Source organism: Eurosta solidaginis, chromosome 3, assembly GCF_040869045.1.
Source record: "Eurosta solidaginis isolate ZX-2024a chromosome 3, ASM4086904v1, whole genome shotgun sequence".
NCBI classification, from domain to species: domain Eukaryota; kingdom Metazoa; phylum Arthropoda; class Insecta; order Diptera; family Tephritidae; genus Eurosta; species Eurosta solidaginis.
This window is the reverse complement of record NC_090321.1, coordinates 76199806-76227372: the sequence shown is the minus strand read 5'-3', so window position 1 is coordinate 76227372 and position 27567 is coordinate 76199806. Positions and strand designations below refer to the sequence as shown.

The window sequence follows — 27567 nt, the reverse complement described above, 5'->3', positions numbered from 1 at the left end:
TCATTGTCCCCGCTAACGTCAAGTGCCCTACAAGAATACTGACTATCATATGACTATCATCTGATTGTCAGCAATGTCAACCTAACGATCAGCGCCTCATACAAACTTTCTATCACAAACTTAAGGGGACTTGCGCAAATGTGATGTAAACAACTGTGTACGTGTGAGTTTTTGTCTCCTTCTTATACACCAACATCGCCTACTGATTAAGTATATAGCCGTACCACTCACTCTCATTCCTTTTCCTGGATCAGTGCTGACACTCTAACTATCAAAAAGTGTCATAAATGATAGTTTACTGTAGATATCAGGTTTGACTGTTATACTATCATAAATGACCTTTGTTATATTCCGCCAAAAATGAAACAATGCTTTTTGCTTTTTATTTACTTTATATCATTACGTTTTTAATTTTGTACATGATAAAAGCATACGTGTTTCTTATTTGTTTAAAATAAATAGTTTTATACGAATTCGAGTTCAGAATGTTCAATTTAAATCCAGAAAATAACAAAACAACAGAAGAGCGCTTTCCTCATGTGGAAACACATTTAAAAATTAATCACCACTAACCACTATTATTTTTCGCGTATCAATTTTTTTAGTGCGCCCCATACATTCAGACAGCTTTTGGTATTTTTTAATATTATTTTCTTTTAGCATGAAGCTTTGAAATGCTCTCTTTTTCATTTTTTAAACTTATTTTTTATATGGTTAATGGCGGAATTTAAAAAATAACAAAACAACCGTGATAATCATTTGATTGTCATATGACAGTCAGTAGTGACAACATGATTAAATCGGATAAACTGTTCTCGCATACATAAAATTCCGTTGAGAATTATGTATCTGTCTCACATGCATAATGGTATCTGCTGTATGTTCTTTTGTTCTGTACCAGGTGTCCGAAGCTTTCCCAGTTTGAGTCCTTTTTCATGATTATAGGCTGTCGTTGGGAACATGCGGACATGCGTGAGCGATCAAAGGAACATACATAAAATTGAGTATCAATGTTTACGTCATCGCAGGATCAGCATTGTCAATTACAAGTGTGAGTGTATTCGTAAAACTATCAGCGTTTCTTGTAGGGATGCGGACATGCGTGAGCGAACAAAGGAACATACATAAATTTGAGTATCAATGTTTACGTCATCGCAGGATCAGCATTGTCAATTACAAGTGTGAGTGTATTAGTAAAACTATCAGCGTTTCTTGTAGGGTGGCTAACGTCACACTAGCGGCCCTATTCTACAGTGGTAACAACTTTATTTTTACCGGTTATGAAATCATCTGGCAACTTTTACACCTTTTTGGTATTCTGAAGGCAAAAGTTTCCGGATAACACCGTAACCACTAAAATAGGTGGTAACATCGACGTAACCACATAAAACAACTGATGTTTACTCTGAAAACTAAATAAAGCGAAAGTGAAAATTAAATTCATGCATGCTTTGTTATGCCAAATACAAATTTCAACAAGTAATAATTTATAAATAAGAATTTTAGTATTTAATTACACAGGTGCGCTATTCTATGTTATTGGACATTAAAATGTGTACTTGACATAGAAATGCTGCAGATTGCATTACTCCGGCTATGTGTTTGAACGCACAATCAGGGTGCTTCGGCCGGAGTAAATTTTTGGCACGCAAAACAACACAAAACTCTTAATTATATAAAAATCAATTTGCTTACCTCCCGCCAAGTATCAGGTGTTCTTGATGGCCTCACCGTCGCATTCAATTTGGATGTTAGCTCCTCCCACAGATTTTGTATTTGATTCGCGATGTGGGGCAGTTTTTACCCTGCAGGAGATCGGGATGATCCCTACAGTATGCCACATATAACGGGGTGCTGCGTGCATATTTTCTATAATTAAAATAAACAATTAATAATGAATTTAACAAAATATTTACCAAAATTTACTTACGTGTTGATTTCCATTTTGCTGTTTTCTTCTTTTGATTTCAAAAACATGTTTTTCAATTCCACCGTTCACACTGGTGAGTTTCTTCGTCATCAGAGCATAACCATCTGCTCAGAATCGCGGTTACATTGGGGGGTTACGATTTATGGTAATTTTGTTTGCCGATAATAATTTTACCGGTTACGCGCAGCATAGGGCCGTTAATGGAACTAAAAAAATAAATAAATGTAAGGCGCAATAACCTCCGAAGAAATCTAAGGCCGAGCTTCTCTTCCAATTTGCGTCGTGCTCCTCTTGATTTTCCCTACAAATTGGCCGGACGGGACCTACATGTTGTATGCCGACTCCGAACGGCATCTGCAAGGCAGATGAGTTTTCACTGAGAGCTTTTCATGGCAGAAATACACCCGGAGCGCTTGCCAAACACTGCCGAGGGGCGACCCCGATTAGAAAATTTTGTTCTAATTGAAAAACCTTATTTCTAAAATATTGATGTTGCTTTGCCCGGGGTGCGAACCCAGGGCATACGGTGTGATAGGCGGAGCACGCTACCATCATACCACGGTGGCCGCTAAATGGACAAGCTCTAAGTGAAAACTCATCTGCTTTGCAGATGCCGTTCGGAATCGGCATAAAACAAGTAGGTCCCGTCCCGCCAATTTGTAGGATAAATTAAAAGGAGCACGACGCAAATTGTGAGAGAAGCTCGGCCTAAAATCTCTTCGGAGGTTATCGCGCCTTACATTTATTTATTTTTTTACCTTAGAAGCATTTATTTTGAATAGTAGTTGTGGTTAGCTGTTTTAGAGTACCTGGAAGGTATATCATTTGTTTATGGTTTTATTTTTGTGCTGTGTAAATAAAAAATAATACTTATGTGCTTAAATAAAAAAAACATTTTAAGGTTTTTTTGTGGGGAGGGGGGGGGGGGGAGGGTGTATATTTCTTGAATTTTCAAAGTGTCCCGGTTTTACCCCATGGGAACCTGGTAGCCCTAGTCCATACATATTGTAACGAATTTGCTTGTAAATCCTCTTATTTGCAATCTTCTGCTAAGTTCAAATCACTAAACTGTTGAATAAATAACTCCAATTTGTAATAATGCAAAATGGCCTTTATTAAAGTACTTCACAATAACAAACTGTGCAACGAATAGCTTGCTTAATAACCACACTGATTGATAGCTCAACGAAACTCTACTATTCAAAATAACACTGCTATTGCTCGCTAGATATCGTCTTAATCAAACTGCTTGACAACTCAAATCAAACTGAATTACTTCTTACTCGCTGGCGCCGCTTTTATAGTTTACGCTGCATACTTCTAGGCTCTTCGATTTCCAGAACTTACTAGTTGTTTCGGCTACAAAATCGCCAGCCACAACTACGTGCACAAATTATTGCTCTCTCTTGTGACAACTCAGATAAGATATATGCACGTGTTTGTGCATTGCCGCTCCGCTGCTCGTATACGTACATATGTGTAGACGCAATTATTTATTCGTTTATGTAGATACATAAAGATTGAATTATTGATGTGAATGTTTGTAGTTTGCGCACATAGGCATATAAGTAAATGCATCTGTGTGTGACATCTCTCTGGGCTGCCTTATATATGTGTATACTTGATTTAATTATTAACGTAAATACTGCTTGGCATGGCCTTGGCATCGCCTTAGTGATGGGATAATTTAGTGATGCTAATATCCGTGACAATATATTGTTGTAGCAGTGCCACATACAAAGATGACCACACATATCTTTAGTGTAAGGCAAGGTGCACACGAGACTACGCGTCATAGACCCTTTTCTCTAGTCCGCGGTGGTTTAAAATTGTGTTTCATAATTTACAAAGGCACGGGGATGCAAACAACCTTTAATAACTATTTTCCTTTGGTTTCGGGACGGATATAGCTGAAGAAAAATATTTTTTTATTTTTTTCAATAATTGGTTGCTTCTTGTAGCGACGCTCGAAAGTAGCTTCGTGTGCAGATCTTGAGGCACACGAAGCTACTTTCGAGCGTCGCTACAAAAAGCAAACAATTATTGAAAAAAAAATAAAATATTTAATTTCTTCAGCTATATCCGTCCCCGAAACCAAAGGAAAATAGCTATTAAACGTTGTTTGCATCCACGTGCCTTTGTAAATTATGAAAGCCAATTTTGAACCACGCGGACTAGAGAAAAGAGTGATTTCTAGTTTCCAACACTTTTTAGCCTTTTAAACGCTTCAACAATGTCTAACCAAGCTGTTGTGGTGTTTAATACTCTTTTTCGTTTTGGTAATATACCTTTCACGCACTTTTATTAACTAAAGTAACATTTTTTAACTAATTACACAAATTTGCATACAAAAAAATGTAAACAAACATCTTGTTCTTCCTTTTTTTCAAGCGTACGTACACTCAGCGAACAACATTGCTATACGCTTAGCTACATGAAATCTTCATGCTTTGTCGCTTTCATGCAGCTTACGCCTCGTGTGCAGCTCTCCATTCAAATACATGTGTTCGGCATCAAAGCGTACAAATTTCGCCTGCAGCGTCGATGACGCGTAGCCTCGTGTGCGCCTTGCCTAAGTGGCATAAATGATATAATAATGAATTGTACTTAGTTGTTTAAGTTTTAGGCCTAAACAGCCGTAATAATAAATAAATTAAATTAAATTAAAAATCATCGACATTCGTGCTCCATGTGAATTTCTGCGTATGTATGTATGAATTTACAATGTTCGCGAACGAGAAGAGAGAAAGAATAACATTAGATAAAATGAACAAATGAACTAAAAGAACAAAAAGAACCGAAATCGAAGATCTAGTTCACTTGTTCAGTTGAGAGACACGGTCAATTGAACAAGTTCAGATCGAAACGACACAACTCTAATTTTTTGTATCATGGCAAGGTACTCGACTCAAAAGTACTCAATATATTTCAGCTGATTTGTTTTGTTTTATGCGTTGCTAAGTTCTGTATTTCTTGGGCGTTATGGAGGTCATGATGAATAAATTTGTTTCACCAACAATTTTCAAGCTTAAAATCTACCAAATAAGTGGAGTTTGGATAACAAACAAGCTCAACTATAGTCTAGCGGCAGTATCCGGAAGCGCAAATCCAGAAAAACCATCGGCCTCACAAACAGTATCAGGCCATGTAACCGAGAAAACGCAAAATAAACAACTCAATCAAAATTCACTGCATGTTGCTGTAATTGGTGTACCTAATGCAGGCAAAAGTACATTCATTAATAATTTAATTAATCACCGCGTAAGTGCATACTACAAATGTCAAGAGATTTCTCAAATGACATTTTTTTTATCAAGCTCAGGTTTGCCCAACATCCTCTAAAGTGCACACTACACGAAAGGCCAACAAGGCCATTTCCACTACAGGGCATACCCAGCTAATCTTCTATGACACACCTGGTCTTGTCACTCCAAATGAGATGAAACGCTATCATCTCGAACAAAACTTTAACAAGGCTTACAGACATGCAATTCAACACGCAGATGTTATTGCCTGTATGCATGATGTGTCCAATTCGTGGACACGTAACGTTTTACATTCCACAGTCTTGGAAACTCTGAAGGAATACCACCATTTTCCTAGTTTTTTGGTTTTAAACAAAATTGATATGCTAAAATCGAAGCGTGTCTTATTGGACTTGATACGAATACTAACTAATAATACTATTAGTACTGCGCAATTAAAAGGGAATCGTAAACGAAAATTTAAGACCAATTCAATTGAAAAGTTGAATGCAAGTGCACCCACAATCACAGGAAAAGACAAAGGAAAAGAAGGAAGTTGGAGCAATTTCCAAAAAGTATTTCTAGTTTCATCCATCACAGGCAATGGATTGGGTGATATCCATGTAAGTAAGAGCGTTCATATAAAGTATTTTAATCTACATACATATATATACTTCAAATATGCTTATGTATTATTACCAATGCTGATTTTTATTAGAGTTATTTGACAAGCATTGCAAAAGATCGTTCTTGGGATTATGCAAAAGAAATGTTCACCGATGAAACGCCTGAGGAGCTCATTGTGGAAAGTGTACGCGCAAGACTGTTAGACTATTTGCCTCAAGAAATACCGTACAATTTGCAAAGCGCAATCGAGTATTATTCGGAGGAAAATGGTAAGTAGAATATCAACATATATAAATCGTCATATACATACGTTGTTGTTGTAGCAGTGTTTCGCCCCATCCGATAGGTGCGACCGATCACAAATTGTCAATATATTTAATTATATTATGCCCCAGGACAAGCACATATTCAAACAAATTCAGCCCAATTCTAAATATTTCCTCAGAATTTTGTTCTCGCGGATTTTTTTATTCGTACAGAAAAATTCGTCCAATTCCTTTCTCCCAGAGAGAACAAAAAGGGGGGAAGCTATTTTGTCAACTGAAAATTTGTTGCACATTTCTATTTTTGTTTTCAAAATTGAAAATTTTAATTGTTTAAAATTGAGAATTAAAATATCAACAACGCACAGCATTGCATTTCGTATGGTATTGGACGAAATGAGTAATTAATTGGTGCCACAGCAGCATCAACATATAAGAAGACTGCGCTATATCACAAATCCGCTAGAGTTGCCTGCTTCCATTCAGCAAAGCATTTTTCTGGCGGCTAAGCCTAGTTGAATTATTTTGTCATATGCCAAAATCTATTTAAGCCTTCTTAAAAAATCCTTGCGTATTTTCTAGATGTCTACTTAAAATAAAGAGTATTGTGGTAGGGGATTCGAGGGGCTGTGTAACGCAATATATAGCTTCCCCAACCCGATTGTCAACCTCACCTTCGAGCGGCGAAACCCGTTTCACTAACATACGAGCCTCTGGCGACCCCAAGCTCCTCATGGAACTTGGGGGTTAGGAGGGAGGGATTGCCTGAAGGTTTAATGCGGCCATATAAATCGTTCCCGAGATGGTCGGGCTAGCATACCGGATCTGTATCCGGCAAAGGACCATCATATCGATAAAACTCCCCAAAGCCTTCGGGGAGTAACCATATCGCGACAACAACAACAACAACAACAAGGGTATTGTAGAATATTAATGTATTTTAGTACAAATTTTTACAAATCAACGAATCTTCGTAAAAGAAACCATTTACTTAAACTATTTTGATGCATTCCTTCCAGTTTAACAAGTGGAAAAACTTCTTAAAATGGCAGAGAAATCTCCCTTTCAATCACATTCATAATACCTACTTTTCCCCATTAACCGGGTTCGCCTTTTTCGAACGTTGTTCACAATAAGAGGAAAGGGAGTAGTGAAACAACTCCCAAGGTTTTTTTATTTAGAATACTAGAAATGGCAGAAGGAAAAAAATCACAAGGAATTTCTGTTTAGAAATGGTCTCATTATATCACTCCCCCAATCTTTTAATCATCAGCAAAGAGAAAAGATTTATTACAAATAAAACTTCGCAAGCGAAAGATATACCTGCGCACCAAAATGACTCAGGCTTTAGCCGGCCAATTAGTGTTATTTCAGCAGAACCCTCTTACAATCACGAAATGTGCATTTCTCTTTACGGCTAAAGTTGAGAACCCCATCACAGAATCCAAAGGCGGGAAATTCAATGGCCCGAATAACGCTTGCACATTTCTGTAAGGTTAATTAAAAAATGTATATTGGAACGATTTTCCACCATCCCTTGTTGTTGTTGTTGTTGTAGCAGTGCTTCGCCCCACCTAACAGACGCGACCGATCACAAACTGTCATCAATATCCTCTAACGGGAGTCCAAGGAAACTTGCTGTTTCAACAGGGGTGGACCATAGGGAAAGGGGTGTTAGAGGCGTTGGTTCCACATTACAATTAAAGAGATGGTTGGTGTCATGTGGGGACACATTGCAAGCGGGGCATACATTTTGTATGTCGGGGTTGATTCTGGATAGGTAAGAGTTTAACCTGTTACAGTATCCAGAACGAAGTTGAGCCAGAGTGACACGCGTTTCCCTGGGGAGTATGCGTTCCTCTTCCGCAAGTTTTGGATACTTTACTTTGAGTACTGGGTTCACCGGGCAATTCCCGGCATAAAGGTCCGACGCCTGTTTGTGGAGTTCACCAAGGACCTGCTTGTGTTTTTTCGCTTCATACGGCTGTGTTCTCAGATGCCGTATTTCCTCAAAATGCTTACGGAGATGACTCCTTAAGCCCCTAGGCGGTGCTGGCTCGTCAATCAGATGTCTGTTGGGATGCCCAGGTTTCTGGGTATTCAACAGGAACTGTTTGGTCAGCATCTCGTTTCTTTCCCTGATGGGGAGTATTCTCGCCTCATTATGTAGATGGTGTTCTGGGGACATAAGAAGACAGCCCGTGGCAATTCTGAGAGCAGTATTTTGGCAGGCCTGTAGCTTCTTCCAGTGGGTAATTTTTAGGCTTGGCGACCATATGGGTGACGCGTAGCACGTAATCGACTGGCTAATTGCTTTGTATGTAGTCATGAGCGTTTCTTTATCTTTTCCCCAGGTACTGCCAGCAAGGGATTTGAGGATTTTGTTACGGCTCTGAATTCTCGGAACAATTGCGGCTGCGTGCTCACCAAAATGTAGATCCTGATCAAACGTCACACCCAAGATTTTGGGGTGTAGGACAGTCGGTAGCGTAGAGCCATCGACGTGGATGTTCAAAATGGTCGACATTTGGGACGTCCATGTTGTAAATAAGGTCGCGGAAGATTTAGTCGGTGATAATGCCAGGTTTCGCGAGGCGAAAAAACTGGAGAGATCAGGGAGGTAGCCGTTTATTTTATTGCATAGCTCATCGATCTGTGGGCCTGGGCCTGTGGCCATTACTGTGCAGTCATCGGCGTAGGAAACGATTGTGACTCCTTCCGGTGGTGAAGGTAGTTTAGATATGTAGAAATTAAACAAAAGTGGGGATAGGACACCACCCTGTGGCACCCCTTGTTTAATTCTCCTTGGCTTTGATGTTTCGTTTCTAAATAGCACCGATGCCTGCCGACCACCCAGATAATTTGCGGTCCACCTTTTAAGACATGGGGGAAGGGTAGACCCTTCCAGGTCTTGCAGTAACGAGCCGTGGTTGACCGTATCAAAAGCTTTTGATAGGTCTAGCGCTACGAGTACTGTTCTATGGTGGGGGTTTTGATTTAAACCGCAATTTATCTGGGTACCAATGGCATTTAGCGCGGAGGTAGTGCTATGGAGTTTTCTGAAGCCATGCTGATGGGAGGCTAGTTGCAAATTTGCTTGGAAATAAGGGAGCAAAATGGCTTCGAGCGTCTTTGCTACTGGCGATAGGAGAGATATCGGACGATACGACTCTCCTATGTTAGCTGGTTTACCAGGCTTTAGTAGCGGGACCACCTTGGCCATTCTCCATTTCTCGGGTATGACAAAGGTGGAAAGAGACAGGTTGAAGACCTGCGCTAAATATTTGAAACCCTCTTTCCCTAGGCTTTTAAGCATCGGCATGGCTATGCCGTCTGGGCCCACTGCTTTGGATGGTTTAGCGCGACCAATGGCGTCCTCAACCTCTTTAGCGGTGATGGTGATTGGTGACGCGCTGAATTTGTGTTTATGTGCGTGTCTGTTGGCCCTCCGTCTAACTTTGTCGACCGTAGAATGCATTATATATTGTCGGCAGAAAGCGCTCGCGCATTTTTTCGCATCCGACAGCACTTTGTCGCCAAAGGCGATGGAAACTTTGTCTTTGTGCTTAGTCGGATTCGATAGGGACTTTACGGTGGACCAAAGTTTACCCACACCGGTAGAGAGGTTACAACCTCTTAGGTGCTCCTCCCATTTCGCCCGCTTGTGTTCATCCACAAGCAATCTGATGCGTTGGTTTATATCCCTTATTTCGGGGTCGCCTGGATCAAGCTGCCTTATAAGGTCACGTTCTCTCGCTAAGTTTGCGGCCTCCGCCGGGAAGTGGGGCCGGATTTCGGGAATTCTCCCGGCGGGAATGAAACGTGCCGAGGCGGATTCAATGACCTTGCGAAAGGCACGCTCCCCTTGGCGGGCATCAGTCGGGATAGGGAGGGCAGCAAAGAGGTTGTCTGTAAAGGATTTATATTCTCCCCACTTTCCTTTTTTAAAGTTTATGGTTTTGAGACAAATTTGACAAGGGATGACGGAAAATCGTTCAAATATAAGTCATTTAAACACCCCGTCGGAAAATCAACAAAACAAGATAAGTCAGTTAATTAAATACTATACTTAATTTTTAACTTTAGTTCTTTCTATTTTTTTTTTTTTTAAGTCGGTGAAATAAAAATTATTACAGCACCTACAATTTCACCCCGATTAGTTTGACCTTCCAAAGACGTCAATTCGTCAATCATTAAATTAGTTTCATATCAAAACGCAATACGCGCATTGAGAATTGATATGGATTTTTATATATGTAGGATCAGCATCCAAATTCTGAGAATTATCGTTCTCATTATTGTGTCTCGCTGTATTTGGTGCAACTTCTTCCATTCTAATTAATTTAATTGCGCAGTAAGTCCCTTGACGATGATGTGTTCAGTTTTACACTCCAATTTCAATTGCCCCTCTAACTCATATTTCAATATACAACACGTATATTCCATCGATAAGCTGGAGACATTGGTGCTTTATCGGTAACCTTATAACAGCTGATTCGACCAACCTTATGAGAATCAATGCAATCGATTATTGGTGCCGCTAAGGTCGTAACCTTATCGTAGCCAACCAATTGGGTTTTGGTTTACCGTCGTAACGATAAACAGCTGATTACGTTAGCGATACGGATACAGCGATACGACATACGGCACCAATGACTCCGGATATATCGTTTTGAATACACATACACACAAACCCACACACATCATGCAAGGGCCATACTCGGTAGAGTTTGTAACTCTCACCTCGCTCTCAATAACTATGCAACCAAATGAAATTAAAACAAGTAATACATAAAGTAAAGACTCTATGATCAAATGACAAGTACATTCTCACAAGTTTAATAAGAATAACTCCAGTAGCATAGAACATAAAAAAACAAAGTAATGAGTAAAACCAATTTTCATCAGAAGCTACTATGTTCTAGAGACACATCTCAGCAAGTAGAAAAAAAGGAAATACAGTAGAACTTTTATATAATTGACTACTGATCAACTGCACCGACATATACTAATCATATATTTCTGAAACTAAAGGATACCTGGGGGCCTACTCTGTATTGCGATGCGAAAGAAAAAATACGCGAAATCGCAAAATCGGTACTCTGTATCTTGACATTCGCATGTATATTTTGAGTTTCGCATTCACATTTTGCCCATTCGCAATTTTTCTCCCTTTTCGCATTGCCGGCACTCTGTAAAGCGAAAGCGAATGTCAAACAGCATTCATTTTCGCATTTTTCTTGCTACAAGTATTAGGCATTCGCATTGTTCAAATATGTAAGTATTAATTGATGATTTTATAAATTGATATCTTTATATTCATTTAAAAATATATAGGACAACTCAAAAAACAAAACAAACACAAAAGCAACAATTTGTAATCCTAGTGGACTTAAAATACATAAATAAATAACAATTAAATCGAAACCACTTTTTTATAAAGCATTTCTATTTGAAATCATGTCATTTTTTATTTGTTCTCTGATACAACTAGCAATATTTCCTATTCTATGATTTTCCACGTTTTCTGTATTTATCACGTTCACTTCTTCCAGTTCATTTTCTGAACTGGGAGGATTTCTTCATTTAAATCAATCCTTTCTTCATTTAAATCGTTTCATAATGCTACAGAATCCTTTTTTTAATTTGTTCAACAAAAATTAATCGTTTGCCGAAATTGTAATCGCCTTGTTTCTTTTGTTCTCTTTCTTTGAGTTTGGTCAGTGATGCATACTCAAGCAAAAAATTAGCGAAAAATAAAAAAGCGACATTGTTAGCGATGCGATTGCGCTACAGCGTTCCAATTACCTTTCGCATCGCAATTTATTTTCGCATCGCACTGCCTTTCGCATCGCAATACAGAGTAGGCCCCCTGCTTAGAATGTCCAATAAAAATTTGAATTGTACTAAGGCATTACATTTCCTCCAAAGTTTTTTAGCGCAAAGTCCGAAAACACTGTTGTTGTGGTTGTAGCGATAAAGTTCGACTATTTTTACAAATCAGCCGGATATAGGTTTGGTACGTTCCGGAACAAGCACCATTTATAAGCCCGACCATCTCGGGAACAATTTAATGTACCCGCATTGAATCTTCCATAAGGAACTTTGGGTCGCCTGAGCCTCGCCTGCTATATAAAAAGGATTCGCCAGGGGTAGGTGTAGTTGACAATATAGTAAACTGCGCTGCAAACACCTTGCAGGGTTGCACTACACAGCCCTTAGAATCCCAGTACGAAAATACTCGCCCAATGTTGTGAAAAGTGTTGGTGACGCCGTTATTGCATAGGAATAACAAAGTTTTCACCGTTATCAATTATCGAGCGCCATTCATGGCATCTATCGGGATTTCACTTCATATTTAATTGGTATACCCTTGTAATATATTTCATTCTTGTATCACCAGGTACCCTATATGCTTCGGTAGAAGTCACATGTCCGTCTGCACGCCTTGAACGTCTAATTTGTGGTGAATCAAATGGTAAATTGCGCCAAATTACTGAACGTGTTACATCTGATTTAGTGGAAACCTTTGGTAAACGAATATCTTTGACCATTGCAACTAAGGCTAAGAATAGAGAATAGAACTATTAAAATTGTTCAATTGTTTAACAACAAACAATATAATGTATTTTATTCGTATATGTAGATAACTCAAATAAAGAGAACAAGTAAAAACAAAAACTAAAGTAATTTTAAATTGGCTACCAATTCATCAACCGTTCCTTCAATGTCTGGCCCAACGCCCAGTACTGTGGCAGTGCCAGCTTCTAACTGTGTTCGCCCAGCATCTCTTACCAGCGCTGCTACAACGCCAGCATTCCTGGCACGAATCTGTAAATTGGTTAGCTCATCTAAAGAATTTACGCGTAGAACGATTTTCGGTTGTCCCAGTAGGGACCAACTTTCAACCAATTTCTTCTTTCCCATCTCCTTTTGCGATTGTTGATAACATAGAATAGCCGCATGTGCACATTGTGCGGCGGTTTTTCCTTTGGACATTTTTAAATCGCCGCGCACCACTAATACCAGTTTGGTGCATGGTGTTGTAGCAGCAGCAAACATTTTCTTAAACATGATTTTTGAAGTATTTATAATGTGAAGATATTTTACTCTTTTTGAGTGTATTTTTTCATTTGATGATTTGTGTACTTTTGCATGCACTGTTTAAAATCCTTGACCACGCCTTGACAACGACGCCAATCTCCTCTTTCCGCTATACACTCCTGAACTTTGTAATGCAACTCAATGCAGCCGGTTTTCTTCAGCATCAACTCAACGGGATCTTCGTTCTCATGTGCTCCAGTCGCAGCAAGTGACGTCATATTTTAGGTGCTATATTCAAACTTTTATTGTCGGAGTATTAAACTAGCTTTCATTTATCATTCATCATGATATAAGTAAAAATTAGCATTACCTATTTTTTATTTTGACGTATGCGATTGCTAATGTTCTATCAGCTGTTACCACATTATGGCCGAAACACAATGCAATAAAGTTTTTGATACGTAAAAGTAATAAAGGGTCAATTAATGGTGACTTATAACCACAAAGCCATAACCAGATAAAACAGCTGATCGAACCTACCTTATGGAAATCAATGTAATTGATTAATAGTGCCAGACCATGACGCTAACGCCATAACCATTCCATAGCCAACCAATTGGCTTTTGGTTTATCGCCATATCCATAACCTAAAAATGGCAGCGATTTAGTTTAGCACCCCTCGAGTTCGGGGTTTAACTTGGTATCAAATGAAAGAGGGAGTTCTCCCGATCACAAATATATATATATTTTAAAGTGCGCAAACTTATAATTTAAAAGTTATTTGTTGTTAAAGTTTGCAAATTTCTATACAACCTTTATATGTGTATACGTATATATATTTTATGACATTGCAAATCTGTGCTGCCACATCTAAAAAACGGAACAAGTGCAGAATCGAAAAATAACTTATAAAAATACCTTTCATCTGATGTATATATATATTTAACTTTTCTGGTCTTTATTTATCAAAAATTTGAAAAGGCTCTTTTTTGCATTCGTGAACGAGCTGATATTACTTTATAACTCTTATGTTTATTGTTATGTTAGCCAATCCAACACCGGCTGCGCCATGCACAGTAATTTTGCATAGGCGGCCTTCGGCCGCGCTTATAAAAAATAACCCTATGCTACGCCATGCCAAGTCCGGGTGTGTGGTATAACCGTGGCTACCGCCACGGTGATGTCCTTCTGCGCAGAAGGGTGTACACCACACACCCGGACTTGGCATGGCGTAGCCCAGGGTTATTTTTTATAAGCGCGGCCGAAGGCCGCCTACGCGGAAAGGTGTTTCAACTTTTCAAAATGAGTAGTAAAAATATATATTTTCCTTTTTCTTTATTAACTGAAAGATGGTAAGGTAATATTTATATTTGTTTTTTTTTTTGTTTATGTGGCAGCACAGCTTTGTATTGTCATGAATAAAGTATATATATATAAATGTACATGTTGCTACAAAAGAGCGATTGATTTAATAAAAACATTTATAATAAGTAAAAACAATGCAAAAATGAAATGTGAAATATACAAAAATGCAATTTAAATTTATCGTTGCCAATTTATATAGATATGTATGTGGATTAAGGGTTTGAAAGATGTGTAAATTGTGATTTAAAGTGCTATAGAAATTTGCTAAATTTGCAAACTTTAACAACAAATAACTTTTAAATTATAAGTTTGCGCACTTGTATATATTTGTGATCGGGACAACTCCCTCTTTCAGTTGATACCAAGTTTTACCCCGAACTCGGGGGGTGCTATTCTAAAATGTTCCCCTAAAAATAGTTGAGTTCTGAATTAATCACTTTTTGTAGATTTTATCCATTGTTTTGGATACGTTATGACTAAAGCTGGAGACATTGGTGCTTTATCGGTAACCGTATCGGTAACCTTTTAACAGCTGATTCGACCAAACTTATGAGAATCAATGCAATTGATTATTGGTGCCGCTAAAGTCGTAACCGTATCGTAGCAAACCAATTGGTTTACCGTCGTAACGATAAACAGCTGATTACGTAACGGATACGGATACAGCGATACGACATACGGCACCAATGACTCCAGCTTAAGAGACTTTTTCTTTGTGGAATATGTTCGTAATTTTTTGCGTTTTCTTCATTTCATGAAATTTTCACGATTTTTAGGTTAAGGCACCATTAATCGATAACATTGGAGATGGTTATGGATACGGGTATGGTTACGACTATGGCGTTAGGGTTAAGGAAGTTTAATTTGGCCTTAAAATGCGTTCAACGCAATTATTGGGAACATGTTTAACAATCCTCGTGTGCCGATGAACAGTAATCCAGATCAGGAGCGTGCATAAGAATTGTCTATAGGGGGCGAAATTTTGAACATATCAAAGAGAATGAGAAACATTTACCATATTTATTGGCTATCAGTCAACAAATGCACTCCTCCATCTATCACTTTTTATGAAAAAATTGCAGTCGTAGCAAGCCCATGGGGGTTTTAACCCCCAAACCCTGCTCCCCCCTTGCGCACGACCCTGATCCAGATACCGGTAAAAATTTTAGATGCAAATGCAACCGGAAATTCATCCATATGGTTCACATTGCTGTTGTATTTGCATGTTAAATTTCTATCTGTATCTGGATCACGCTTCATTTGATCGTCACAAAAGATTTAACTGTTGTCATCATCCGGTGGCAAAATCCTGAGCCAGATAAATAATTTTGCATGAGCATTGATGCATTGAGCGTGAGCCGGAGCTGTAAAACTCACTGGAAGACGGCATGTGAAGTTGGATAGCTTCTATAACACCACCAGCGCAAGAAAAATTGGGCACAATTACTCTGAGCTCCGAAACTCAAAATGAGTTCAGGAAGGGTACGACTACGGATGATTTTATGTATTTACATATGTAGTTTGTACATATAAATATGCACATATGTAAGGTTTACTAGAAAATTGAGGAAATTATTTGTAAAAACCATTGTATACATAATTTATTTATAATTAAATGGTATTTAAACAAAAAGAACGCCTTTCATTCATGCAAAAAGCCATTTGACAGAAGGTAACCGGTACGGGTAACCGGCAGGCCAGTTAAGACGTAGTTACCCACGAACGTACGTACAAAAAACGTGTCAGCTGACACGACCTATCTTATAAGTGTGCAATGTAAACGAAAACCCACCGACGTGCAACACACGTACGTACGTAGCCCATAACGTGGAAATCAGCTGATAGCTCTCTCACCAGACAGAGTTACCTAGTAAACTTTTGTGCGCTAATTTCGACCATTTGCAGTTATTATACAAAAAGGCCTAAGATTAGCTGTGTTTTTTTATTTTTCTATATACGTTTACGCTTAAACTTTATATAGACTGCTAAGCGACAAATTTTAAATACACCTCTGAAATTGCTGCGCATAAAATTTGTCCTACTAAATTTCAATACGCATTATACTCAGATGTAACAGAAATATGTGTCTTTTTATATATATTCCGATTGGTTCTTCTTTAATATTAAATATATATGTAAGTATGCTTTCCAATCTATGTTTTAGGTGCGAATAAAACTAAAGTATTCCACTGTTTTCCCAACGTTTCGCTAATATTTTTATTTTTAGCATCATCAGGGGAATATTTATTAATTTATCTGTTACAAACAATATATAAAAATTATGAAAATTATGCATTAGTTTCCAAAAAAGACATGAAAACAACAAAGAAAAACAATTTAGTGAATAGTTGAACACTTAACAAGATAAAATTACGTTATTTTGTCATTAAAGCAATCAAAACTGTTGTAAAAAACATTAAAAACATAAATCATCACAATATAATCATTACCATCTGACTATCATGGTAGCTTTGTCAATACTAAAAATTTTTATTTTTATTTCGTAAACAAACAATGTAAGCGGCCGCTATGTAAGAAATCGAGCGACTGATACTGATCTGATCTGATCAGATCAGTAACAGTCGTTCGATTTGCTGGGTTTACAAAGTTCAAACGCACACGCACACACATGCATACATTTGTGGTTTTGAAAAGATGCGCCTAAATGTAGGCAACGAAATTGTTTTGTTGTTTTGCGGTGTCATACGTATGCACCTAAATGATATAGATCGGCCAGAACACAAACCGAAAGAACGGATGCGCCTAAGTGTAGGCAACGAAATTCTTTTGCTGTATATATGTGTGTCGGTGTGTATATACTTAATCAACTTGTGGATTAATATACACATAAAAACCTATGCAAAAACAAAATCGATTCATAATTAGAAGAGATCTTCCCAACAAATATGTACAAGGAAATTACCGGTAACATTATTAAAGGGTACAGTGACCTTGTTAGCAAACCCCGAGACAAGTTTAATATATAACAGTTCAAAATAAGTAAAATTGATATCAGACCAGATTCTTATCAGATACACAACTGATAGGTAACAGATTTAGCAGATTCTTATCAGATACACAGCTGATAGATAACATATTTTTTCGATCGCTCGTTTAAAATCATGTCAAATAATCATATGACTGTATTAGCAAATCTTGTTAAGACCATGAAAGCATTAAGAAAAACTAAAAAGAATATTTTGATAGTTTTGGAAATTTACAGCTGCCGATTGAACTGATTAATTATCTGAAGTCACCAATACATTACAATTATGAGCAGAAAGAAAAATACAACACAGTAATATGTGATCAATTATGTTTAAAATTTTTATTTAATAAAAATACATTATATAAAATATAAATTTTTTCTTAAATGTATTACAGTAAAGTACTACTATAAGATTTCGAAATGACCATAAGCATAAGTATCAATATGATTTTCTCGTACAATTCGCTTATCATCCATATTGCTTAGAGCTACTTTAAAAATATATAATTTCGTACGCTTCCTCATCCAAACGCTCTAGGTGTGAGCAATTGCAAGTGTCTGGACCATATGTGCTATTAGAATTCGACTAGACACAGTTTTCATAGTGTTCACCGAAATGACTTTTTATTTTACTTAATTTATCTCTATACTCAATTTTTGAATGAATTTCGAAAAGTCTTTTCCTCAGCTCTTCAGGTAAAATATGTTTAAATTGTTTCAGAAAATTAAATATGTCTACTGCTGCTGACGACGATGACGACGATGACATGTTTGTGATTACTGAACCTTCATATGTAATGTTTGATAATAACGATCAACATGAATTATTGTTGGATTTATATCGTACGAAGTGTGCTCATATAATGCTTCTCGTTTATGTAATGTCTCCGTATTGTCTTCCGGAAATTCAAAGCAATAGATATTTAAAGTACGCTGTATATAATTGCTGTAATAAGAGCATTTAATTCGTATTTCACAGCTATCGTAAACTAAATTGAAATGCCTATAAAAAACCTCTAGGCTTTCAAGAATGCCTCCTATTCTCTTTTCCTTTTCAACTAGTAATTCTTTAAAATTGTCAATAGCCTCTAGAATGGTGTATTCACTTTTTTCACACCATGTGACTCACTCCTTTGATCGCGGATAGTTGGTCTAAAAGATCCCCCAGGGCTCTGCGTTGTTGTTGTTGTTGCTGTTGTTTTTAATAATGATGGGTTGAGCTCAGGAAACAATTGAATTGTTACATTTATTTTTAAACGTAATGAAGTGTTTGGAATATTGTATTCAAAACTAGTCTGTTTACTATTTTCAAAATTTCTAAAGCTGTTTATATTTTGTTCTTGATTCATAAATTGATTATAGGGATAACTTGTTCCATAACTTAAGTGAAACAGGCAAATAAGTAAAATTTTTATTAAATTAGCTAATTTCATATCGGTTTTTAATTTTTTATTTTTATCTATACCTGTGTGAGTCACATTATACAATGATCATATTATATGCTTGTCTATTGTTTTTCACATCAATTATTTCTATATGTGGTCTTTTAAATGAAGTATCCTGGGCTAGAATCTTTTCAATATCACTATTATTAAGAATTCGTTCAGTTTCAATTTCACGATATTCAAAGCACTTGATGCTCAACATTTTTTCCACGTATCTACTATCATAAGTACAACGAATTGGTAGATCAAAATTATCATGTTCCAATTTAAAATGTCGATAAAATGCTTGTTTTGTCTCAATGATTCCTCCAATATCAGATTCCTTTTCAATGAGCTCTCTACGAAATGCCTCTATAGCTTCATCTATAGTAAAAGTCCTCATAGGCTTCCCTTCCGTTGAAAAATCATCTTTAGACGATGGTGCGATTGTTGTGGATGGTGAAAATAATGGTATCGTTGACAACACTTCAATTTCTTCTTCGTCATTAGTTAAAAGAGGCTCACTTTGTTTTAGTAATAATAATGAAATATTGATTGATAAAATATCACTACTATTCGGTAATGTTAAATTAAATTGAATACTTTTCGAGTTTTGGTTTATCGCAAGCGTATTACTATCTAGGTTTTCCCAAAATGGTGCTCCGTAGGTAGTTTTGAAAACAAATAATAATAATAATAATGAGATATAAAATTTAAAATTCATTGTCATACGTCAATTTAGAATGAGGTTGATATTGGAAAACAATGTATTTATATACTTACTTTTCTTCTTCTTCTTCTAATTCTCACCCTTTTAAAATAAAAACACTAAAGTTAAGATTTCTAATTCTATTTTATTTCACTATAAATTTAAATTACTAGTCGATATGTATTTGAACAAAATATATGCTGATTTTAAAGCACAACGCATTTGTCGTTGGTTGATTTTCATATTACAATCAGTATGAAAATGATATTGACAACGCACAACATCTGGGTGTAAACTATATAATCTAGAGAAATTCATTCCATCACATCCTGTACTCTCCTCTTCAATGTTAAACACCGGCTTTTGGGGGAACTCTGCTATCCATACACTTTTTTTGTCGCCCCTTAACATAAACTTTTATGTTCTTCAATGTTGACATCAAATAGTTTTTTACAGATTTAAAACTATCGCTTCCATTAGCTTGTCGTTGATTTTCCTTACTCAGATGCGAAAATTCAAATGGAGCTTTTATGTGGAAACAATGGAATTCTTCATTGTTGAGGACCACATCCATTTCCTTTACAATAAATATATTATCGTATGCTTTAAAGCCTTGAACATCTACTGTCGCAAACATTATGAAAATTAATAAAGAAATATCTTTGTAATGGTAGGCCGTTAAGCACAGACAGGTGAAGTATAAATAAAATGTAAGGCGCGATAACCTCCGAAGAGATCTAAGGCCGAGCTTCTTTTCCAATTTGCGTCGTGCTCCTCTTGATTTTCCTTACAAATTGGCCGGACGGGACCTACATGTTTTATGCCGACTCCGAACGGCATCTGCAAGGCAGATGAGTTTTCACTGAGAGCTTTTCATGGCAGAAATACACCCGGAGCGCTTGCCAAACACTGCCTAGGGCCGACCCCGCCTAGACAAATTTTCTTCTAATTTAAAAACCTTATTTCTAAAATTTTGATGTTGCTTTGCCCGGGGTGCGAACCCAGGGCATACGGTGTGGTAGGCGGAGCACGCTACCATCACACCACGGTGGCCGCGCAGGTGAAGTATAGTTGGGGATAAAATAGAATTTTTATATTTCGCCCACACTTATATACTTTAGAAATATGGACCCTTTAAAAATTTGGAGTCCCCCCATTTAAAATCTGAGCTCGATACTCTCCTGCACTGATGAACTTCGAAGTTCTTTTTTTCTTGCAGTCAGAACACAAAACAAACAATTCGAAGCTTTTTCTTATAGATCAGCTAGAACGTATGCGCCTAAATGCAGGTACACAAACTTACAAACTAATAAGAAGATAAACAAAATGTTTAGTCTCCATATTTATTTGCGGTTTTATGAAATTCTCACATACATACATATATATACATATGCACATATGTATATACATATATGTTTCAATGTTGATCAGTTAAGGTTTCTTATCAGCATGTTTTGATTTTTTCTCTTATACAAACATTCCCAAGCGTAGGTATTACAACCCTGAAACAAGACAAAAAAAATCCGAAAAAGGGGAGAAAAAAAGGGCCGAATATACTTGGGGCGCCGCTGGTGTTGTTGCGACGTCCGGTGCTTAACCCACCCTCAAAACCATGGCCACCGACGCACCTATATTTCGGTGGCCCCTTACCTGGAATACCTAGGTGCCTTCGACATTTGTAAGACCCTTTGAAAGTTAACCCACTTAAAGAAATTGCTAGTCCACCGAAGTATGGATTGAGTCAGAAAAAAGTGGACAAAGATTCAACTGAAATTCAAATTTGATTTGTACTCTGAAGATTTGACTGAAGCTATGTATCGGATGTACAAATTTTTCTCACGACTTTAGGATGATGCAAGAAGTCTTGACCGTATATTATAATTTATTATGGAAAAACTACATTAAATTCGGATTGTAACATGGATGTGTTAATCGTGTATTATTTTACTCTTGTGCTTAGAAACAAGCGAATTTCACCTTATCCTTATCGTGATTCAGAGTTCGATGGCTCAATGGAACGCTGCTAATATTCGCTCAGTCTGCTGCTCATGTTTCCTTTAATGCAGGTTTAAAAGCGTGCGAACATAATAGCAGTTTGGAAACAAATACAACTAATTACGCTTTGTTCTTTTCATAAAAATATTAAGCTAACATAATATATAATATAGAAATGTTCTTTTAAAAAGCTGTGTAAATATTTTGTATTTTTCATCATTAAGGCCATTGAAATTTTAATTAGTCGTTTAAATACGTCGAACATAATAACCGTTTGGAAACAAATAAAACTAATTATACTCAGCTGAGCAGAGCTCACAGAGTATACTAACTTTGTTCGCATAACGGTAATCCGTAACGGCATAAACTAATCGAGATAGATATAGACTTCTATATATCAAAATGATCTGGGCAAAAAAAGAAATTGATTTAGCCATGTCCGTCCGTCCGCCCGTAAACACGATAACTTGAGTAAAATTTGAGGTATCTTGATGAAATTTGGTGTGTAGGTTCCTGGGTGCTCATCTCAGATCGCTATTTAAAATCAACGAAATCGGACTACAACCACGCCCACTTTTTCGATATCGAAAATTTCGAAAAACCGAAAAAGTGCGATAATTCATTACCAAAGACAGATAAAGGGATGAGACTTGGTAGGTGCATTGAACTTATGACGCAAAATAGAAAACTAGTAAAATTCTGGACAATGGGCGTGGCACCGCCAACTGTTAAAAGAATGTAATTTAAAAGTTTTGCATGCTGTAATTTGACAGTCGTTGAAGGTATCATGATGAAATTCGGCAGGAACGTTACTCCTATTACTATATGTGTGCTACATAAAAATTAGCTAAATCGGATGACGAACACGCCCACTTAAAAAAAAAACTTTTTAAGTCAAATTTTAACAAAAAAATGAATATCTTTACAGTATATAAGTAAATTATGTCAACATTCAACTGCAGTAATGATATGGTGCAACAAAATACAAAAATAAAAGAAAATTTCAAAATGGGCGTGGCTCCGCCCTTTTGCATTTAATTCTTCTAGAATACTTTTAATGCCATAAGTCGAACAAAAATTTACCAATCCTTGTGGCATTTGGTAGGGGCATAGATTCTATGATGATAACTGTTTTCTGTGAAAATGGGCGAACTCGGTTGAAGCCACGCCCAGTTTTTATACACACTCGACCGTCTGTCCTTTCGTTCGGCCGTTAACACGATAACTTGAGCAAAAATCGATATATCTTTACTAAACTTAGTTCACGTACTTATCTGAACTCACTTTATCTTGGTATAAAAAATGGCCGAAATCCGACTATGACCACGCCCACTTTTACGATATCGAAAATTGCGAAAAATGAAAAAAATGCCATAATTCTATACCAAATATGAAAAAAGGGATGAAACATGGTAATTGGATTGGTTTATTGACGCAAAATATAACTTTCGAAAAAACTTTGTAAAATGGGTGCGACACCTACCATATTAAGTAGAAGAAAATGAAAAAGTTCGGCAGGGCGAAATCAAAAGCCCTTGGAATCTTGGCAGGAATACTGTTCGTGGTATTACATATATAAATAAATTAGCGGTATTCGACAGATGATGTTCTGGGTCGCCCTGGTCTACATATTGGTCGATATCTCGAAAACGCCTTCAAAATACTTATTAACACCTTTCATTTGATACCCATATCGTACAAACACATTCTATAGTCACCCCTGGTCCACCTTTATGGCGATATCTCGAAAAGGCGTCCGCCTAGAGAACTAAGGCCCACTCCCTTTTAAAATACTCATTAACACCTTTCACTTGATACCCATATCGTACAAACACATTCTAGAGTCACCCCTGGTCCACCTTTATGGCGATATCCCGAAATGGCGTCCACCTATAGAACTATGGCCCACCCCCTTTTAAAATACTCATTAACACCTTTCATTTGATACTTAAAAAGCGGTGGAAATAGTAATAAAACAAAATGAATTTACGCCATTACTTCGCGCTCCTGTTTTTGATATTTAGCTACATTTCGACATTTCGGAATTTCGCATTGTAGGGGGCCTTGCTTGGCCCATAGAGTTAGCGCCACATTTGGTATCAATACACTATTTGCGAAAAAATGGTTGCGTTGGCTCTTTGGTCACTTTGAAGAAGGTGGTTACAGCTGCGAGTTGCGTGGCAAGTTTAGTAAATTTACAAGAGAGCGAATTAATTGTTGCAGCTGGTGTAACGGATTTATGTGATATACCCTCAGCTGGACAAACTAGCAGTGTGGCCAATATATATGTTCCATGTAATTATAATCTCGTAACAAAAGATATGGATATAGCTTTGATGATATTGCGTGTATCGTTTAAAGAGAGTGATGCAGTACAAACAATACGATTTTGCGAAACTGAGTTAAAGAGGGGCATGGATATGCGTGTTAGTGGATGGGGTTTGAAAACCCCTAAAAATGGGCAGACTTCGAATACACTCCAATCTACTGTCCTGACCATAATTCCAAGGGCCACATATACGAATCGTTATAAGAAGGCACAGGGCAAAATAACAGCATCAATGATTTGTGCTGTGGAAGATAGATTTGATGCGTGCTATGAAGATTTTGGGGCACCGGGCGTTGTGAATGAATAACTTTGTGCAGTGGTATCACATAATCTGGGTTGCTCGCACCCCTACTATCCGACTATTTTTACAATTATAAATAATCCAAGAGTTGACACATTTTTAAAAGAAGCAATGTTGTTACAATTGCAGAGCATTGTTATCACTCGACTCCCGATAAATAAATGTTAATAATTGCGATTTAAAAAAAAAACATCTTTTTTATTTTATGCAATGAAAGTTTGAATAAGGAAGTCATCATTCCCATTTATAGTACACTATTTATTTATAAGTCATTGAATTGAAGAAATAATACAAGGTTTATGTTGTTACCTAGTCTAAGTTATGAGCCAAAAGAAATGAAAGAAAACAAGTAATGAAAGCTAAGTTCAGGTGTATCTGAATATTACATACTCAGCTGAGAGCTTTGGAGACAAAATAAGGGAAAATCACCATGTAGGAAAATGAACCTAGGGTAACCCTGGAATGTGTTTGTATGACATGGGTTTCAAATGGAAGGTATTAAAGAGAATTTTAAAAGGGAGTGGGCCATAGTTCTATAGGTGGAAGCCATTTCGGGATATCGCCATAAAGGTGGACCAGGGGTGACTCTAGAATGTGTTTGTACGGTATGGGTATCAAATGGAAGGTGTTAATTAGTATTTTAAAAGGGGTGGGCCATAGTTCTATAGGTGGACGCCATTTCGGGATATCGCCATAAAGGTGGACCAGGGGTGACTCTAAAATGTGTTTGTACGGTATGGGTATCAAATGAAAGGTGTTAATGAGTATTTTAAAAGGGGTGGGCCATAGTTCTATAGGAGGACGCCTTTTCGAGATAACACCATAAAGGTGGACCAGGGGTGACTCTAGAATGCGTTTGTACGATATGGGTATCAAATGAAAGGTGTTAATGAGTATTTTAAAAGGGAGTGGGCCTTAGTTCTCTACGCGGACGCTTTTTCGAGATATCGGCATAAAGGTGGACCAGGGGTGACTCTAGAATGTGTTTGTACGATATGGGTATCAAATGAAAGGTGTTAAAGAGTATTTTAAAAGGGGGTGGGCCATAGTTCTATAGGTGGACGCCTTTCGAGATATCGGCATAAAGGTGGACCAGGGGTGACTCTAGAATGTGTTTGTACGATATGGGTATCAAATGAAAGGTGTTAATGAGTATTACGCCATAAAGGTGGACCAGGGGTGATTCTAGAATGCGTTTGTACGATATGGGTATCAAATGAAAGGTGTTAATGAGTATTTTAAAAGGGAGTGGGCCTTAGTTCTCTAGGCGGACGCTTTTTCGAGATATCCGCATAAAGGTGGACCAGGGGTGACTCTAGAATGTGTTTGTACGATATGGGTATCAAATGAAAGGTGTTAATGAGTATTTTAAAAGGGAGTGGGCCTTAGTTCTCTAGGCGGACGCTTTTTCGAGATATCGGCATAAAGGTGGACCAGGGGTGACTCTAGAATGTGTTTGTACGATATGGGTATCAAATGAAAGTTGTTAATGAGTATTTTAAAAGGGGGTGGGCTATAGTTCTATAGGTGGACGCCATTTCGGGATATCGCTATAAAGGTGGACCAGGGGTAACTCTAGAATGTGTTTGTACGGTATGGGTATCAAATGAAAGGTGTTAATGAGTATTTTAAAAGAGAGTGAGCCTTAGTTATATAGGTGGACGCCTTTTCGAGATAACGCCATAAAGGTGGACCAGGGGTGACTCTAGAATGCGTTTGTACTATATGGGTATCAAATGAAAGGTGTTAATGAGTATTTTAAAAGGGAGTGGGCCTTAGTTCTCTAGGCGGACGCCTTTTCGAGGTATCGCCATAAAGGTGGACCAGAGGTGACTCTAGAATGTGTTTGTACGATATGGGTATCAAATGAAAGGTGCTAATGAGTATTTTAAAAGGGAGTGGGCCTTATTTCTATAGGTAGACGCCTTTTCGAGATATCGCCAAAAAGGTGGACCAGGGGTGACTCTAGAATGTGTTTGTACGATATGGGTATCAAATGAAAGGTGTTAATAAATATTTTGAAGGCATTTTCGTGATATCGACCAAAATGTATACCAGGGTGACCCAGAACATCATCTGTCGAGTACCGCAAATTTATTTATATATGTAATACCACGAACAGTATTCCTGCCGAGATTCCAAGGGCTTTTGATTTCGCCCTGCAGAACTTTTTCATTTTCTTCTACTTAATATGGTAGGTGTCACACCAATTTTACAAAGTTTTTTCGAAAGTTATATTTTGCGTCAATAAACCAATCCAATTACCATGTTTCATTCCTATTTTCATATTTGGTAGAAAATTATGGCATTTTTTTCATTTTTCGTAATTTTCGATATCGAAAAAGTGGGCGTGGTCATAGTCGGATTTCGGCCATTTTTTATACCAAGATAAAGTGAGTTCAGATAAGTACGTGAACTAAGTTTAGTAAAGATATAACGATTTTTGCTCAAGTTATCGTGTTAACGGCCGAGCGAAAGGACAGATGGTCGAGTGTGTATAAAAACTGGGCATGTCTTCAACCGATTTCGCCCATTTTCACAGAAACAGTTATCATCATAGAATCTATGCCCCTACCAAATGCCACAAGGATTGGTAAATTTTTGTTCGACTTATGGCATTAAAAGTATTCTAGAAGAATTAAATGAAAAAGGGCGGAACCCCGCCCATTTTGAAATTTTCTTTTATTTTTGTATTTTGTTGCACCATATCATTACTGCAGTTGAATGTTGACATAATTTACTTTTATACTGTAAAGATATTCATTTTTTTGTTAAAATTTGACTTAAAAAGTTTTTTTTTTTTAAGTGGGCGTGTTCGTCATCCGATTTAGCTAATTTTTATGTAGCACACATATAGTAATAGGAGTAACGTTCCTGCCGAATTTCATCATGATACCTTCAACGACTGTCAAATTACAGCATGCAAAACTTTTAAATTACTTTCTTTTAAAAGTTGGCGGTGCCACGCCCATTGTCCGGATTTTTACTAATTTTCTGTTTTGCGTCATAAGTTCAATGCACCTACCAAGTTTCATCCCTTTATCTGTTTTTGGTAATGAGATATCGCGCTTTTTCGGTTTTTCGAAATTTTCGGTATCGAAAAAGTGGGCGTGGTTGTAGTCCGATTTCGTTGATTTTAAATAGCGATCTGATATGAGCGCCCAGGAACCTACACACCAAATTTCATCAAGATACCTAAAAATTGACTCAAGTTATCGTGTTTACGGGCGGACGGACGGACATGGCTAAATGAATTTCTTTTTTCGCCCAGATCATTTTGATATATAGAAGTCTATATCTATCTCGATTAGTTTATGCCGTTACGGATTACCGTTATGCGAACAAA

The 27567-nt window shown here is 37.3% G+C and overlaps 4 protein-coding genes across 7 annotated transcripts in view; 1 reads left to right on the top strand and 3 right to left on the bottom strand.

Annotated features, from left to right (window-relative positions):
* SerT (Serotonin transporter) overlaps positions 1 to 27567 on the bottom strand; it is a 258831-nt gene that overhangs the window by 182788 nt on the left and 48476 nt on the right. The window lies entirely within an intron of this gene.
* LOC137244001 (GTPase Era, mitochondrial) overlaps positions 4682 to 27567 on the top strand; it is a 30055-nt gene continuing 7169 nt past the window's right edge. The window contains exons 1-5 of one of the 4 annotated variants that reach the window (XM_067772396.1): positions 4682 to 4829; positions 4893 to 5191; positions 5253 to 5798; positions 5894 to 6071; positions 12469 to 12751. In XM_067772396.1, the coding sequence (XP_067628497.1) occupies positions 4913 to 5191; positions 5253 to 5798; positions 5894 to 6071; positions 12469 to 12647 (1182 nt within the window). In that variant the 5' untranslated portion in view covers positions 4682 to 4829; positions 4893 to 4912 and the 3' untranslated portion in view covers positions 12648 to 12751. Of the gene's footprint in view, positions 5192 to 5252; positions 5799 to 5893; positions 6072 to 12468; positions 12752 to 27567 lie in introns of those variants that run through there. The other 3 variants (XM_067772395.1, XM_067772397.1, XM_067772398.1) reach the window with 3 other exon arrangements.
* LOC137244002 (peptidyl-tRNA hydrolase 2, mitochondrial) lies at positions 12653 to 13139 on the bottom strand. The gene has a single exon (XM_067772399.1). The coding sequence runs from the start codon at positions 13137 to 13139 to the stop codon at positions 12747 to 12749; it is 393 nt and encodes a 130-aa protein (XP_067628500.1). The 3' UTR covers positions 12653 to 12746.
* On the bottom strand, positions 13172 to 13467 carry LOC137244003 (cytochrome c oxidase assembly factor 4 homolog, mitochondrial). Its single transcript, XM_067772400.1, has one exon. It carries the CDS (start codon positions 13385 to 13387, stop codon positions 13172 to 13174), a length of 216 nt encoding a protein of 71 aa, XP_067628501.1. The 5' UTR covers positions 13388 to 13467.